Genomic DNA, 17,567 nt, shown 5'->3' on the forward strand with positions numbered 1-17,567 from the left:
AAGAAGACTCTAGCCTGGATTCGTATGCCAGGATTGAATGTGGCTTTCTATGACGAAAGCTTCCTGATGTCTGTGGCTCAAGTGATTGGTACGCCAATTCGAGTAGATATCAACACGCTACGAGGTGAACGAGGTCGCTTTGCAAGGATCTGTGTCGAACTGGATTTATCCAAGCCGGTCTACGGGAAAATCATGATTGAGGATTATTGGTACAACATAGAATATGAGGGTCTTCACATCATCTGCACCAAATGTGGGTGCTATGGACACAGGAGCAGGGAATGCACCACTCCACCTCAATCGAAGGTGAAAGAGAAAGAGCAAGCAGAACCGCAGATGAAGGAGAACGGGATGTCAGTTGAAGAGGGTGCTAACTCAACGCCGCCAGGCGGCGTGGCGGGCGGACACAAGGTGCAACCCGAGCCCAGAAACGACATTGAAACGGTTGCCCATGAGGTGATGGAATCTCCGACAATTGTGGCAACCAATAATGATGATTGCATGGAAGTTGCTAATTCTAAGGAGGGGGGCCCACAGAAAAAGATTTCAAATTTGAAACCACCAGAGGAAATATTTGGTGAGTGGATGGTGGTTTCAAAGAAGAAAAAGAAACTGACGAAACAGATGGCTCAAAAAGTGGAAGTCAAAACCAATAAAGACAAGGGAGTTAATGCTAATCATGGGCAGCATAAATCAAAAACCAATCATGGGGCTCTAAAATCCAAGGAGGTGAAGTCAATGCTGCCTAGTCTTCAGCCTAAGAATGTGCAAGGCTTGAAATTTGGCATTGGTAGTGGGCTCGCAACAACTTCAACAAGTGATACAAAAAAGAGAAGGGCGCGTGGAGAAGAGTGGGAGACAGCGGTGCGTGATATGAAGGCAAAGGAAATTAAAATGGGGCCCTCAAGTAGTAACAAAATTGTTTTTGGGGGTTCCAGTGAGAGTTTTGGAGAAATAGATGACTACATGGCAAGGTTAAGAAACCTCCCTGCTAATGGAAATAGGGATACTGCAGGCTCAAGCAGGCCTATGGGAATTACAATTCATGATAAGTAAACCCTATGTTTGCCTCGTTGGGGGCCAAGGGACTATGTCCCCTAATTATTGTACATATTTAATGATAGAGTTTGAAGACTTTACTATTGTTTCTTGGAACATTAGGGGTGCCATGCATGAGAATGGCAAGTTATATGTGAAAGATCTGGTGCAACATAAGAAACCAGATATCTGCATTATCGTCGAACCTCGCTGCAGTTTTGCCAGAGTTCGTCATTTTTGGAACTCTCTGAGTTTCTCTCCTATCTTCCTGGAAGAGGCAGTCGGTTTTAGAGGGGGAATCTGGGTGTTGAAAAATGACAGCACTGCTGTGTCCACTAGAGTGTTGTGTCACCACAGCCAAGCAATAACCTTCGAATTGTGGAGGGAAAGTTATTCATGGGTGTGTTCAGCGATTTATGCTTCTCCTACCCCCTCTCAGCGTGGGCTTTTGTGGGATCATTTAACGGAGGTTAGGAGCATGATAGTCCAACCGTGGCTCCTAACTGGTGATTTCAATGAAGTCCTCTTGCCTTCTGAAGTGCGAGGGGGGGAGTTCTATGGAGCTAGAGCCGCTCGTTTTGCTGCTATGATGGAAGAATGTCGTTTAATAGACCTTGGCCTTGTGGGTGGTAAGTACACTTGGTTTAGGAAACATAACAACAGGCTAGTTTTATCCAAAAAATTAGACAGAGCAATTGGGGATGTGGACTGGAGGGTGGCTTTTCCAAATGCTTATGTTGAGTGCCTGAGTAGGGTCCATTCAGATCACTGTCCGTTGCTCATCTCCTGTGGCGCCAACCATCGGAACCATGGGAATCGTCCATTTAAATTCATGGCAGCATGGGCGGAGCACCCTGAGTACCAGACAGTGGTGGAAAATGCTTGGAGGAATGATGAAGATTCTATCCAAACCAAGCTGCAAAGGGTGCGCACAGATTCACTTTCATTTAATGAGCACGTATTTGGGGACATCTATAGGAGGAAGCGTAGAGTGGAGGCGCGGTTGAGAGGTGTGCAGCGGGAACTAGGCATTAAAATCTCCTCTGATTTGGTGCAGTTTGAAGCCCAGCTGCAGAATGAATTCCGGAATATTTTGAAGCAAGAAGAAATTCTTTGGTACCAAAAAGCTAGAGATAATAGAGTTCGGCTTGGAGACCGTAATACTTCATACTTCCATGCTCAGGCAGTGCTCCGGGGGAAAAGAAAGAAAATCCATCGGTTAAAGTTGGCTTCAGGAGATTGGTGTGAGGACCCAAATGTGTTAGCTATGGAAGCACAAACTTATTTTCAAAATCTCTTTGTTGCTGACCCGAATTGGCAAGGCTCGCCGTTTCCCCATGGAGCTTTTCCTCAGCTATCAGATGCGGCTTGCTACCTTATGGGTGAATCGGTTGAGAAGGAGGAAGTGAGAAGGGCCCTAATGTCAATGAAATCTTTCACAGCTCCAGGAGTGGATGGGTTTCAACCTTTTTTCTATAAAAAGTATTGGAACCGAGTAGGGAAAGATCTTTGGAGGATGGTGAAACAAGCTTTTGACTCAGGCATAGTAAACACAGACTTGATGGAAACCTTGGTTGTGCTAATTCCTAAGGTTGATAATCCATCCACGATTCGTGAGTTTCGCCCCATAAGCTTGTGCAATGTGACGTACAAGATTATAACAAAGGTTTTGGTGAGCAGAATTAGACCTTTCCTAGACATGATCATAGGCCCAATGCAGAGTAGCTTCTTACCAGGGAGGGGTACAATGGATAATGCTTTTGTAGCTCAAGAAGTGATACACCATATGAGCAGATCTACCTCAAGGAAGGGAAGTCTGGCATTTAAAATTGACCTAGAGAAGGCCTATGACAGTGTGTCTTGGGCATTCCTTCAGGAAACCCTTGTGCTTTTCAAATTTCCGCCTAAGATAGTGGAGCTGATCATGTGCTGCATTAGCTCTTCCGAGATTTCCTTGTTGTGGAGTGGCAAGCGCCTAACCCCCTTTAAACCTGGAAGAGGTCTCCGCCAAGGTGATCCGATCTCCCCTTATTTGTTTGTGCTCGTTATGGAGAGGCTTTCGGTCAGAATTCAGGAGCTGGTAGATTCTGGAGCTTGGAAACCAGTGAGAGTCTCGAATGGCGGTCACCCGATCTCTCACCTCTTCTTTGCAGATGATGTCCTATTATTCTGCCAGGCTACTTCTGAACAGGTAAATTTGGTGGCTCAAACATTACAACAATTCTGTAACAGTTCAGGTTTGAAAATTAATCTGCAGAAATCCAAGGCTATAACTTCTAAGGGAGTCAGGCCGGAGATCCGTGATGTGATTTCTGGGATTGCTCCAATTCCGTTCGTGAGAGACCTAGGCAGATACCTAGGGTTCCCCCTCAAAAGTGGTAACATGAGAAAGATGGATGTTCAGTTCCTTCTGGAGAACGTAAAACAGAAACTGTCTTCATGGAAGTGCAGCATGCTGAATCTGGCGGGGAGAACTTGTTTGGTTAAGTCAGTGATGGCAGCGATTCCAACTTACATGATGCAAGTGTTCTGGTTACCTAGATCAATTATCATGGAGCTGAACAAAACTATGAGAAGGTTTTTGTGGTCAAAACAGAAAAATAATCGAGGATGGCACCTAATTAACTGGGATATAGTTACGGAGGAGAAGGCATATGGAGGGCTTGGAGTTAAGGATATGGATCATGCTAATGCAGCTCTCCTTGGCAAGGCAGTTTGGAACCTCATTGATAAACCGGGTAAGTTGTGGGTTCGCGTGATGAGGGAAAAATATCTCTCTAATTCATCTCTGATGCAAGTCCAGCAAGTCCAGAATGCGTCGCCAGTGTGGAAAGGGATCCTCAAAGCCCGGGACAGGCTTAAGGAGGGGTTCAACTTCAGAATGGGGACTGGAACAACATCGTTGTGGTACGCTGATTGGAGTGGGATGGGGAAAATAGCGAATCAGATTCCTTACGTGAACATCGCAGATACGCAACTTACTTTGGGAGACCTAGTTCATAATGGGAACTGGGTGTTGGACCAGGTATATACGCCCTTGCCTCCTCAAGTCTTGGCCCGGTTGCAAGGGATCACTCCTCAGGTTGTTCAGAATCGTGTTGACAGTTGGGTCTGGGAACCGGGAAGAACAGGGAAATATACAGTGAAGGAAGCCTATGCCTGGCTAAATGCGAGTCAGAGGGACAGGTCTGGGAGTCGAAACTACTCCTGGGTTTGGAAGCTAGGTGTCCCAGAGAAAATTTGACTTTTTGTTTGGAAAATCATTCATGAAGCTCTCCCCACTAATAGGCATCGTTTCAGGTGTCATATTGCAGCAAATGCAGCTTGTGGAAGCTGCTCAAGCCATAGTGAAGATGTTATTCATTGCTTGCGAGAATGCCCTCACGCAAGAGAGGTTTGGCTCAGAATTGGGGCACCTTCGTGGAGTGGTTTCTGGTGTGTTGATGCAGGGCCTTGGGTTGAAGTTATGGCGCGAGGTACCCATGGGCTGCTGTTCCTATCATGTCTATGGGGCATTTGGAAGTGGAGAAATAAAAGAATTTTTGAGGATAACCCGGGGTCAGTCCAAGAAGTCGTGAGGCGAATTTTTCAGGACTTTGAGGACTTCAAACGTTGCAGCAAGTCTGGAATGACAGTAGATAGAGGGGAGGTAGTGAACCTGAAGTGGGAGAGGCCACCACCAGGGAAATTAAAACTAAATATAGATGGGAGCTTCCGTGAACATGAAGATGTTATGGGTTCTGGAGGGGTGCTGCGGGATGAGCATGGGGCTTGGATGTGTGGCTTTGCATCTCATGTTTGTGGGGGTAATGCTTTCTTGGCAGAAACTATAGCCTTGCGGGATGGATTACGCTTGGCTTGGAGCAAGGGAATCCGAGACCTGATATGTGAGAGTGATTGCAAGGAGTTATTGGCTGCAATTGAGGACACAGATACTGCAAGGTTTGTCCTAGAGGTTCAACAGATTGTGGAGCTGCTGCAGAGGAATTGGAGTGTTTCATTACGATACATTCCGCGTCATTGCAATGGAGTTGCAGACTACTTGGCCAAGTATTTCTCTAGACCGACCCCTTTGACGATGATGGAGGAGCCATGGCCGGATTTACAAACGCTGCTCCTATATGACTTAGTGGGTGGTTTGTAGTTTCTGTTTTGTTCTGTTATTTTTCCGAAGTATCGAAAAATTAAGGATTCAACGACACCAGTTAGCATATCGGACTTCATGACGTCGGATAAGTGATGAGGTTGAGGGCTTGATGATCTTCTACAGATTAATTCTTTTCTCTAGTTCTGTCTTAATAGATGAGAATAGAGGAAAATAAGTAACTTGTTTGATTAGCCTAGGACCAAACCCTATGTTATTTTTTATATATAAATCTAATTAGAATTCATTAAGCTTAATTAGATTGTCTACTAGGTATTACACATTACAAAACCTATACCGATATAAAATGTTTATTGGATTTCTTAATTAGATCATCCAATTATCACAATGTAAATTATTAACTCAAATATAATTGTCTTAATTTGTAAACTCACATATTAGTAGGATATTAAAATAACCCTGGTTAAAGTAAACATTGTCGAGTCCAATATACAAACTAATACATGAATAAAAATAATAATGGCTAGTTTTAAAATTTGTAACTGTGTCATTATTTAAATAATTGAATATGACCTAAGAAGGGTAGCTCAGTTGGCAACACAGGCTGAGTGTGTGGTGTAGGAAGAGCTCTCGGGTTCGATCCTCACACAATACACTTTGGGGGATGGATGATGAACCTTAATTGTGACTAAATCTCGAATCTGACGGTATCCACAGGGTGATTAGGTATTGGATGTTTATAAAAAAAATTGAATACGTTAAATTAAGTTATAACAGTAGTGTAGCGTTTGGTGACAGAACGGAACAGGACAAAACAGAACGGAACAAGATAGAACAGGATGGACCAGGATAATAATGTTTTGTCTGTTGTGTCTGGTAACTCAAAGTCATTAGAACATAACCATGATTTTAATTACGTATATAACCCTGCATGTTTATTTTTAGAGATGTTGAGAAAAACATAAGTTGATTCGTGTTTGACTATTCTAATTAAAATCACTTTTTTTTATCTCTTCTCATCTATCATCATAGCTTTTTATGATAAGTTAAATAACTATTTCAAATAATCTGTTTTCAGGTTCACCTGAAACAAACACAAAAAGTGTTTTTTTAATTAAAAAAGTGATTTTTTCATTAAAAAATGATTTTTCCAAAATAAGTTGAATCAAACGCACTCTAATTGGCTCGTTTATCATTGCTTACAAAAAGTGATTTTACTTTTCAAAAAATAATTGATTTTATTTTAAGTGATATTTTTGAAAAAGTATATTTTCATTTAACTTTGTCTACAAATATAATAAGTGCATTCAATTTTAGAAGAGATTTTAAACTGTTTAGAAAAATAAAATTTCAAATATAAATTAGGGGTATTTTTTATCGTGCAAAAGTTTTAATAGAGTGTTCTGTTCCGTTCCCTTCCACTCCACCCTTTTTCAGGGAACCAAAGTGTCCCGTTCCTGAAGCCTTTTGTCTCGTTCCATTCCGTTCCATCTTAAAAACATGAAAAACACAAAAGGAACGACCCATTTATCTTGTTCTGTTCCCTTCCCACCTGTCTACCAAACGCTACCTAGATGCCTTGGCTTTGTGGGATGGAGTGATTCTCATATCATTGTCATATTATATATATGGGGCGTATCAAATGAGAGCAATGTTTATTGTGAGAGATGAGAGCATTAAATCGTGACCGTTTTATCTAACATTAGTGATTAAGATTAAATGTTAATTAATGATCACGTGACTTTTTAAAAAAAAGTCATGTGACTTTATGTTAATCTTGCCCGTTGATGTAAAATCAAATGATCACCATTTAATGCTCTCATCTCTTACAATAAACATTGCTGTCACCTCCCAAAATGTCTATGTACGACTCTGACCTTCAGTAGCAGGGATTGCATCTTGTTGGGACTAGATTCTTTATGTCCAGGCTGGTTCTCTATTATGGAGTGTTTTTGTTCTACTGTGTTTTCGTCTTTCTATCACCTCGTTCAACTACATACTATTGCATGTTTTGTTCTTTGCATTCAATTTTGACCCTCAATTTCCCTTTCTATAGATGAAGATTTGTGTCATAAGCTTCAATCTATTTATGTTCTTCTCATAATTTTTTAAAAAGTTATAGTGGCTTGTTATACGTTGATTTTCATATAAATGTCAAAATAGCTATAGAGAAACGATAGTCCATTTGTGGTTGAGAACAAAAGACAGCACACTTTGGACCTATTTGATTGTAGTTTTGAAAATGGTATTTAAAAATTGTTTTCGGAAACTATTTTTGAAAACAGGTTTTTTCATGAAAAAGCTGTTTAAATTAGATGTTTTTCAACATTAAAAAAAAATCTAATATGAAAATTAAAAATTGAAACAGAAAACATAACATCTTTTAGTTGTTCTGGTATTTTTGTTTTAAAAACTGAAATTTAGAACTGTTTTCGAAAACAAACTAGTTTTTAAATTTTTCAGTTTTTCAAAACAAAAAACAATTTTCAAAAACTATAATAAAAAACAACCTTTGTTTCTTTGCCCACTTAAGTTTGCCTAAGGTCTTAATCCACTTTACCATTAGTACACTTTCAAGTTTGGACAGAAGTATTGAAATATTTTTTGAAGCTTTTTTCTTCAAAGGAAAAAATGTATTTAATCACTTTATAGCATGTTTAAAAAATCTATCTTCTCCTCACTTTCTCTCTTTTATTATACACATCCCCCCGAAATCCTAATCATATCATATAGTCATTTCATTTTCTTTTAGATGTATTGCCTAACGAGAACTAACCTTATCAAACTTATATATTTTCTCAAACTTGTTCTTGAGCAATTGTTAACGATAGATAATCGCATAATTGCACAATTTCTTCAAAACACGTAATTACTATGACCGAGTGAGTACATTTATTCAACTAGAAATTTTGACAAGAAGACACATTCAAACGCAACATCAAATAGTACTATAGACTAAACCACGATTACTTATTACTTTGCCTACACAAATTTAAAGGAAAAAATGACCAAAGGTAGAGTAATTAAAGAGGATATCTTTAGAACTCAGCGAAAGAGACATCAATTTTTATGGCCTTTGCCATCTTCAAATGTTATCATTGTCTAAACTATTGATTTTTTAAAGCAAAACGTGTTTATTGAATTATAAAAGCGTCGAGATACAAGTCTTCTCTAACATTGTTGGCTGCAGATGGAGTATTTATGCAAGGAGAGGCACAAGCTGAAGTGGCAGATCCAACATTGGTGGCTGCAGATGGAGCAATTATGCAAGGAGAGGCACAAGCTCAAGTGGCAAATCCAACATTGGTAGCAGATGGAGAAATTATGCAAGGAGAGGCACAAGCTCAAGCGGCAGATGGAGCAAGTATGCAAGCAGAGGCACAAGTGAGTCTTGGCCAAAGTGATGAAATGAATATGCGTCCAAACTTTCTTATTCATTTCATCACTTTGGCCAAGACTCACTTGTGCCTCTGCTTGCATACTTGCTCCATCTGCCACTTGAGCTTGTGCCTCTCCTTGCATAATTGCTCCATCTGCCACCAATGTTGGATCTGCCACTTGAGCTTGTGCCTCTCCTTGCATAATTGCTCCATCTGCAGCCACCAATGTTGGATCTGCCACTTCAGCTTGTGCCTCTCCTTGCATAAATACTCCATCTGCAGCCAACAATGTTAGAGAAGACTTGTATCTCGACGCTTTTATAATTCAATAAACATGTTTTGCTTTAAAAAATCGATGGTTTAGACAATGATAACATTTGAAGATGGCAAAGACCATAAAAATTGATGTCTCTTTCGCTGAAATCTAAGGATATCCTCTTTAATTACTCTACCTTTGGTCATTTTTCCCTTTAAATTTGTGTAGACAAAGTAATAAGTAATCGTGGTTTAGTCTATAGTACTATTTGATGTTGTGTTTGAATGTGTCTTCTTGTCAAAATTTCTAGTTGAATAAATGTACTCACTCAGTCATAGTAATTACGTGTTTTGAAGAATTTGTGCAATTATGCGATTATCTATCGTTAACAATTGCTCAAGAATAAGTTCGAGAAAAAATATAAGTTTGATAAGGTTAGTTCCCGTTAGGCAATACATCTAAAAGAAAATGAAATGACAATATGATATGATTAGGATTTTGGGGGAGGGGGAAGATGTGTATAATAAAAGAGAGAAAGTGAGGAGAAGATAGATTTTCTAAACATGCTATAAAGTGATTAAATACATTTTTTCCCTTCAAAAAATATTTCAATACTTCAGTCCAAACTTGAAAGTGTACTAATGGTGAGAGTGTGAAAGAAAATCCCATATATATATATATATATATATATACTTTTGCCTAAAAAAGATAGTGGAACTAGGAACAAACTAATAAAAAATTGTAAATAGATTGGTTTTGCAGGAAAGAAAAAGCAAAAGAAGAGTAAAATAAACACACATTTTATTATTATTACTATTCATGTATCCAAAACCAATTTATGAATCTCAATGTCAAGTTTTTTTATTTTTTTACTTTTATTTCATTTCCTAATTCCTCAATTCGAAATCAGATGTCGTGTCATAATCTCTCAATTCATAAGAAAAATCACTTTAATGTGTTATGATGGTGAAAAAACTAATGTGAATTCAAAAAATTTGGATCAATAAATATGCGAGTAAATAGATAGATATCAAAGGTTTTCAAATGTTGCATGCAACCAATTTACCTTGGAGATCATGGATTTAATTGGTTGGTACATCTTTCATCTTCATCACTGTCTTCAGATCCTCTAATGAGCTTCAACACCGACGTCATTTCCCCCTTCGCTTGGAGAAAATTGACCACCTTGATGAGAGAGATCGAACGCGAGAGCGGAAAACGAGCCTCGAGGGTGAAAACCACCTTAAGGGAAACGATGGAGAAAACATTGAAGGGGAAATGGAGGAAAATGTGCAATGGAACAGAGGAAAGCCACAAAATAATCGACAAGTTCATGGAAGAACTGAGATTTATGAGAGAAACTTCATAGAAAAGGTGAAGCGGCCGAGGGGTGAGAGTGAGGCAGAGGTACACTAGGGTTAGGTTTATAAATAGCATTGCTAGTTGGGCTGGGCCTGAATAAATAAAACAATGGGCTGGACTGGACCAACCGATTTTTGACAAACATAGTAAATCTCCAGTCTCGCACTCGATCGAACTATGAACTATACTGTTTAGGGTTTGTGGTTTAGAGTTCACGGGCCAAACCGTCATAAAGTCAATATCCATTTTCAGCCGTTGATTTCAATTTACAATGGATGGGGGTTTCAGATTAGCAAAACTGACGAAAAATTGCCATAACTAGAGCCAGAAAGTCAAAAACAAAACGCAAAACCCTCTTCTTACTTAGCCACACTCTCTTGCTCGCTCTCACTCAACCCTTTTTCACCCTTGACGGCGGCGCGTGAAGATAACGAACGATGTTGGATATCAACCTGTTCCGGGAAGAGAAGGGCCACAACCCTGAAATCATCCGCGAATCTCAACGCCGCCGTTTCGCCTCCGTCGAGGTCGTCGACGAGGTCATCGATCTCGACAAAGAATGGCGAAAGCGTGCGCTCTCTCACAATCTCTCTTCAGTTCTACAATGTCTGTTATCAGCGTAACTGATTTTGATGTATTGATTTTCAGGTCAATTCGAGTTGGAGAATCTGCGCAGAGAGTTCAACAAGATCAACAAGGAAGTCTCCAAACTCAAGCGTGCTGGTGAAGATGCAACCAAGTTGATTAGTGAATCAGAGGAGACTAAGAAATCGATAGCGGAGAAGGAGGCTGAGGTTCGGGACACGCTGAAGCTTCTGAATTCCAAATTGGAAACGATTGGGAACCTCGTCCATGACTCGGTTCCTATCAGCAATGATGAGGTTTTGTTCTGTTTCTGGTTTCTTATTTTCTGATGATGATGATGATGCTTGTGTTAGAATTAGAAATCATGGGGGTTTTATTTGTGTGCTGCTTTATTAGGCTAACAATGCTGTGGTTAGATCGTGGGGCGAGAAAAGAGAGGAGCCTAAACTGAAGAATCATGTGGATCTGGTTGAGCTTCTTGAGATAGCAGATACAAAGAAAGGTTTTAATTGTTGAATCCAGTTTTTTCAATTGATGATTTGTTTGTGATTTCTGCGTCCTGACCTGAACCATTTCATTTGTATGATTGACGTAGCTATTTCACTATCACATGGTTTGTGTAGCTTTATTCTGCCACTGTCTCGAATCTCAATTGTAGGCACTATGGCTTATTTTTTTATGTGTAGTTTCGTTTTGCTTGTACATCAAAATCTAATGTGGATAAGTACAAGTTTCTTCACTTTCATTGTGTGTCCTCCTTTTCACTGTATTTGTCATCTACTGAAGCATTTATGCTAATCACCAATAAGTGGGTCGAATGTTGCTGCATTTTAACTAGGCTAGCCGGGCTTTTCAATACTCTGCATTGTGGTCATTTTTTCTCTGAATGTATCCTAATCTTTAATGTCATCTTGCTTCATACATAATAGGAGCTGATGTTGCTGGAGGTAGAGGTTTCTATCTCAAAGGAGATGGTGTTCGTCTTAATCAAGCTATGATCAACTTTGGGCTTGATTTTATGGAGAAAAGGGGATATACCTTGTTACACACTCCTTTCTTCATGAGAAAAGAAATTATGTCTAAGTGTGCTCAGTTAGCCCAATTTGATGAAGAACTTTATAAGGTAAAGTTCTTAAGTCGGTTCCATTATTTGTCTGGTATTTTGTTTATGATTTGTTATGTTAATGTTAGGACATATTGGTGATGCATCTTTTATACTCTTTGACAATACAAATATATGTTCTTTCTTGAGGAATATGCTTAATATTGATATTGAAAAAATGGTATTTTTTTCATTCTATTTTCCATTTTAAGAGATTTGTTACGGAAGTAGTGAAAACAATAATTTTTTTTCCTAAAAATAATAACAAACCAAAGGCAACCTTAATATTTTCCTCTGAGCTTATCTAAGGAGCTATTATGTTAGGTAACTGGTGAAGGAGATGACAAATATCTGATTGCCACAGCAGAGCAACCACTTTGTGCCTATCATTTGGATGATTGGATCCACCCTTCCCAGCTACCCATAAGGTAATTTGAATTTGGTGATATATGTTAGTGTTGGAACTTGAAAGACTGTTAATTTTAACACTGGTAATATACTTTCTATAGATATGCTGGATATTCATCTTGCTTCCGTAAAGAAGCTGGATCTCATGGTCGAGATACCCTAGGAATTTTCCGAGTTCACCAATTTGAGAAAGTGGAGCAGTTTTGCCTTACTAGCCCCAATGACAATGATTCATGGGATATGCACGAGGAAATGCTAAAGAACTCCGAGGACTTCTACAAGGAGGTATGAAGCTGTTCCTCATTAAACAACTAGAATATGTTTAAAGGCGTCATCTATATCAGTCAAAATTCCATATAAATAATATAATTTTTGAATGATTACTGAATCCGGGTACCACTAAATAAAGGCAAATGATGTCTTTGACATGCTGAACATATCTAACCAGGGGATGTTTTGTGCATACCTATGTCTTCCTAATTTTTTATATCTGTTTTTTCTGCTTTTGATTATGTCTGTAGTACTTACATGTTGGAATTATCCCATTTGATTTTTTTTTTGTAGATGTTATCTTTGTATATGGATCAATCTCTAAGTTGTTTCCAACCTAAACTGATTTCTTTCTTTGCCATCTTTCTATTTTTCTTTCTGATGTAATTAAACTTTTATTGGCTGCAGTTAAACATTCCATATCGAGTTGTTTCCATTGTATCTGGTGCTCTGAATGATGCTGCGGCAAAGAAGTATGATCTAGAAGCATGGTTTCCAGCTTCTCAAGCTTACAGAGAGCTTGTGTCCTGTTCAAACTGCACAGACTATCAGGCCAGAAGGCTAGAAATTCGATATGGACAGAGGAAGGTTAGTTATGCTCAACTTCATCATATTGATGAATTTACTAGTATTATTCAATAGCTTGTGAATGAAAAAGTTAATTTATATTAAAAATGAGATTGTGCCTTATGCATGTCAAAATCTCGCAGTCTGAATTTATGAAGTCCTTTCTACTCTGAAATTTCCAAGTTCCTTTCTTCTCCATTAGTATAGTCTGTCGTTCAAATTCTATTAAGCAGACAATTGGATTTTATCTTTGTTAAACATTTTGAGAATAATCGCAAGAGATGATGGTGCTTACTTATGTTAAGGGGCCTAAGATATTCAGTGGTTATCAAAGTTTGTTGTTGGGATTTTGTCGTGAGGAATATTTTCTTTTGGCTTTGACTATTTTCATCCCTATACGTGAATTTACATTCATACATTAATGTGAATTTGCATGTTTTACTGTTGCAGAGCAATGAGCAGTTGAAGCAGTATGTTCACTTGTTGAACTCTACACTCACGGCTACTGAGAGGACCATTTGCTGCATACTAGAGAACAACCAGAAGGATGACGGAGTGGAGATTCCAGAAGCCCTTAGGCCGTACATGGGTGGAAAGTCTTTCATACCTTTCAAGAACCAACCTGAAGCAAAAGGGAAGAAATCGAAGTAATTGCATTACTTTTAGTCTGAATGATATTTATGAAGAGTTAGTTCAAAATTGTAGTTTATGACACTGTTAATCTGTCCTCAACCCCTCCCTGAATGCCTAAATAGTAAATTATCTTGAGGAGCATGCACGGATTTTTGGTAACACACTTGGCATATTCTGTAACTCATTAATCTATAAACCTTGTACTTTTTGCGGTGTGTTTTGATGATTTTATTCATTGTGAAAGGTTAACATTGATCAGATGTTATTTTGTTAAATGGGGCGAAACACATATCTGCTACTTATAAATGTCAAAATGTGTTTACTTTCATTGTTTTCGTACAAGGTTTAGGTGACATGAGGTTGTTGTTTGGTTCGTTATACATCTTTTAGGGGGTTAACTTGTATTACGGGGATAATTTGTTCAGCGCAGTAGACACCTATAAAAATATGCAATTTCGAAGTTAAATTTGGGTGTTATTCAACTGCAAGGGGATTCTGGTTCATTCATGCATGGGATTGGAGTTCTGAAGTCTGGTTTCTCTCTTGCAGGGCATTGAAACATGTTCAATTTAATCCTGCTGCTAATATTCTAACTTCAATTACAAAATTCATTGGAAAGAGCAATGTCATCCGCAAAATTGGGACTAGAATATTCAATGTATTGTAATAGAGAGGGTTGATGGGGTTTTATTTGGTAGCCAACCTTCTAGCTGTGGTTTCTTACTGGGTCACTTGCAAATGATATGTTTTACAACTATGATGATTTATTCTACTCGCATGTTTTTTATTCTGTATTCTGCAGCCAAAGCGATTATTTTAAAAATAGCTTTGATCTGCATGGTTCTTCCTTGGCTCATTCGTTTCCGAACTTGTAGCTAATCAAGTCTTTATCACAAACATGAGAATATATATCATATTTGATACCAAGGGCATTTCGAACTTCCAATCCCTTACCAACTCTTTTAATTTGAACGTGAATAATGTTTTGTGGTAGCGTGATATTTAGGGTATGTAGTTATCCAATCTAGATGCAAATTGTTTTATAAAGCTTTTGGTTGAGTATTATTTGTCAATATCAGAATTGATTCTCCACTGTCAAAATTAGTTTTATGGTGTTTAAACGTTTCATTTGATAATCGATTTTAGCTTTAAAATCAATTTTGGAGCGACACTAATACTAGGCTAATAGCTTGTGTGGTGAACATATTAATAGAGTTTTCACAACATGTCTCTACACAACTTTTCAACACTTTTGTGATAATTTTAGAGCCAAAATAATATGTAACAATGCTGGTTCAAAACTGATACAATCAATGCTAATCAAATTGAGTTGAACACAACTTTTCTGTTGAAGAAGTAAGTAGAGTAGCTTATGGAGGATGGTCGCGATCACTCCACAATGGTCAAGTCATTGGAGAGGATGTAGTCTGTTATAGAGTCACATGGAGAGACACTATCAAGTAAGTGGCTTTTGGTAAAAAAACATAGAATTACTCTCATACCAAATATATGAACTAGGAGAAGTATGAAGATACCCTTCATCATGGTATTGCAAGTATGTTTCTGAATATTACAAGGCATGTAGGCATATAGCTGTGTCAACAGTATAAAACACAAGCCATGGAGATAAAATTCCATCACCAGCACAGAATTTGAATACTTTGCAGCACACTTTTGTAACTTCAATGTAACTTGAGCAACCTATTTTTTTAACTTCACTAGCTAAAGGATCTGAAAACTGATGTACACACCGTCCCTCATGAATGTTTGGTAGTAAAAAGATAAAGCAATTTACATGGGTGCTTAGAACTTAAAAAAAGTTACATGGCAAAAGCGCAAAACAATAGAACTGACAGTACTTGTTCAACTTGAACTGTGATCAAGAAAACTCATCACTCATCCCATGCAAATCAGTGTTTGTATGCAGAAGCAGAACAGCTCTTGCAACTTGCAAGGACAGAGAACTCAGACAATTGAACTACCTACCTGTTGTGTAAAGGGTCAGGAGAGGAAGGTACTTCTCTCTTAACTGCAGCGTAAGCTCCTCGAGATGTTCCATGGCTAAAGCTTTTCCTCCATGCTGGAAATTTATGTACATGTTCCACTTCTTTTCCATATTCAGCTCCTAATACTCCATGGTTTAAACAATAGCTGCTAAATAATATCACTAAGAAGAGTACTAAGAGATACCCCACTTGAGTCTTTGAAATTGACATAACTTCTCCTACAATCTTCAATGATCATTATTTTTCCTCTTTCACCTTCTCCGAGGCAAAGCTGGGATATAATACAGATCAAGATTGAGATAGCTCTTGATATCTGGATTTATAACAGTAGCTATGCAGCACAGACCAATAAAAGAAGAAATGTGAGAACAAGGATTGACGGTTATGAATTTGCTTGTCATAGACTAGGGAAAACTATAGGTCATTAGGAGAAGGGTCCAGGAAGAGTAGTAAACAAATGGTTAACCCCTTGTCCTCATTCAAATCAATAATTGACATGTGAAACATTGTGGCCATGATGAAAATGTACATGTTCCTATCATATTATCTTTAACACATCTCTACTGTTGATTTAAATGTTTATCAATTGTCATAAACCTGCTCCAATAATTAATCTGAATCACGGTTCATGCTAGACAATCTTTCAGTGTCTAACAGCTAATTTTAATGTTAATAAACCAGACATATGAGGACAGTTAATCAATGGAACTTTGAATTTTTTGCATTGATTATGAAATGTGTACATTATTTTTTGATACCAGCTAATATTTTCTTTGTTATAATGACAATTCTAGCTGATGGTGTTCTATTACTCAATTTAACAACTCCTATCAAGACCATACTTAACCTAACCCTGTCCACATAAAGAATCCCCTATTTTAGCTAGGATTCCTGTAGTTGATTTTAGTTTGCTCTTTGTACACATTTAAAGACACTATCTGTCTAAGCAATTTTCTAGGGCTAGTGGGATCTCCTTTTCTCCTTTCCTACGGTATCTTCATGTTTTATATGCAAGTGCCTTATGAAACTAACCTACTTAGCTATTGAAGAAGCAAGGGATTCAACAAAGGGGCGTCTTTTAGCATATGTTTTTATATGTTTGAGGCAATCATAGTTATATTGTTCTTTCAACCGAGTCATACAAATTAAATATAGATGTTAAAATTTGTTGATGTGTTGCTTTTAAAAAAATATTATTATAAGATTTCAAGTTTATTCCTATTCAAAATCAAACTCCACATTAATCAAAACCTTGAAAATTAAAAAGTTCATTAGTTTGTAAAGTCTAAGGACTATCTAAAAAATAATTGGTTTAAGTGGTATATATTTGATTCACCTTAAGTTGTATAGAGAAAAACTTTAATTGATAGGTTTCTTTCTTCCTTGGAACTGAGGCATTTTTACTTTCCGCCTCTTTTTTCAATTTGTATTTGGGGTTTGTGTTCCTTCTATCTTCCTACAATTGATCCTGTGACTAGTAAATTATGATACTAAGCTTCATTTTCAACTGACTAGACTAAGTCCAACCAATCCCTCAAATAAGTGTTGAAGTTAGGAAACAGTGAAGATTTGAAGTAGTGGTCTTTGGCTCTGAAACTTTTTCTGATGGTGGTGACATCGTGGTACCCGCCCTCCAGTGGTACTTATAAGGACACTCTAACGCTCAAGTCATTAAGGGAAGATGATGATAGAGCTACGACTTGAAAACTATAAAACATACATGTTACCCCCTTCTTGCCTTCTTTTAATAAGTCGAGGTTGACAAGGCAAAGGTAATGTCAACATCTTGCTTTGCTTTCCATGCAGGTTGACAAGGCAAACCCTTTGATCCTTTAGGGCCCAGGTTGATCATACA

General features: G+C 38.1%; 1 protein-coding gene across 1 annotated transcript; it reads left to right on the plus strand.

Annotated features, from left to right (window-relative positions):
- The first annotated feature begins 10,454 nt into the window (after positions 1 to 10,454).
- LOC130718453 (serine--tRNA ligase-like) lies at positions 10,455 to 14,645 on the plus strand. Its single transcript, XM_057569048.1, has 9 exons — positions 10,455 to 10,711; positions 10,790 to 11,022; positions 11,123 to 11,228; positions 11,656 to 11,849; positions 12,153 to 12,256; positions 12,338 to 12,521; positions 12,915 to 13,094; positions 13,524 to 13,720; positions 14,256 to 14,645. The coding sequence occupies exons 1-9, from the start codon at positions 10,579 to 10,581 to the stop codon at positions 14,371 to 14,373; spliced, it is 1,449 nt and encodes a 482-aa protein (XP_057425031.1). The 5' UTR covers positions 10,455 to 10,578; the 3' UTR covers positions 14,374 to 14,645.
- Positions 14,646 to 17,567: the final 2,922 nt, after the last annotated feature.

The sequence above is a fragment of the Lotus japonicus genome, chromosome 5 (genome assembly GCF_012489685.1).
Source record: "Lotus japonicus ecotype B-129 chromosome 5, LjGifu_v1.2".
In the NCBI taxonomy this organism is placed as follows: domain Eukaryota; kingdom Viridiplantae; phylum Streptophyta; class Magnoliopsida; order Fabales; family Fabaceae; genus Lotus; species Lotus japonicus.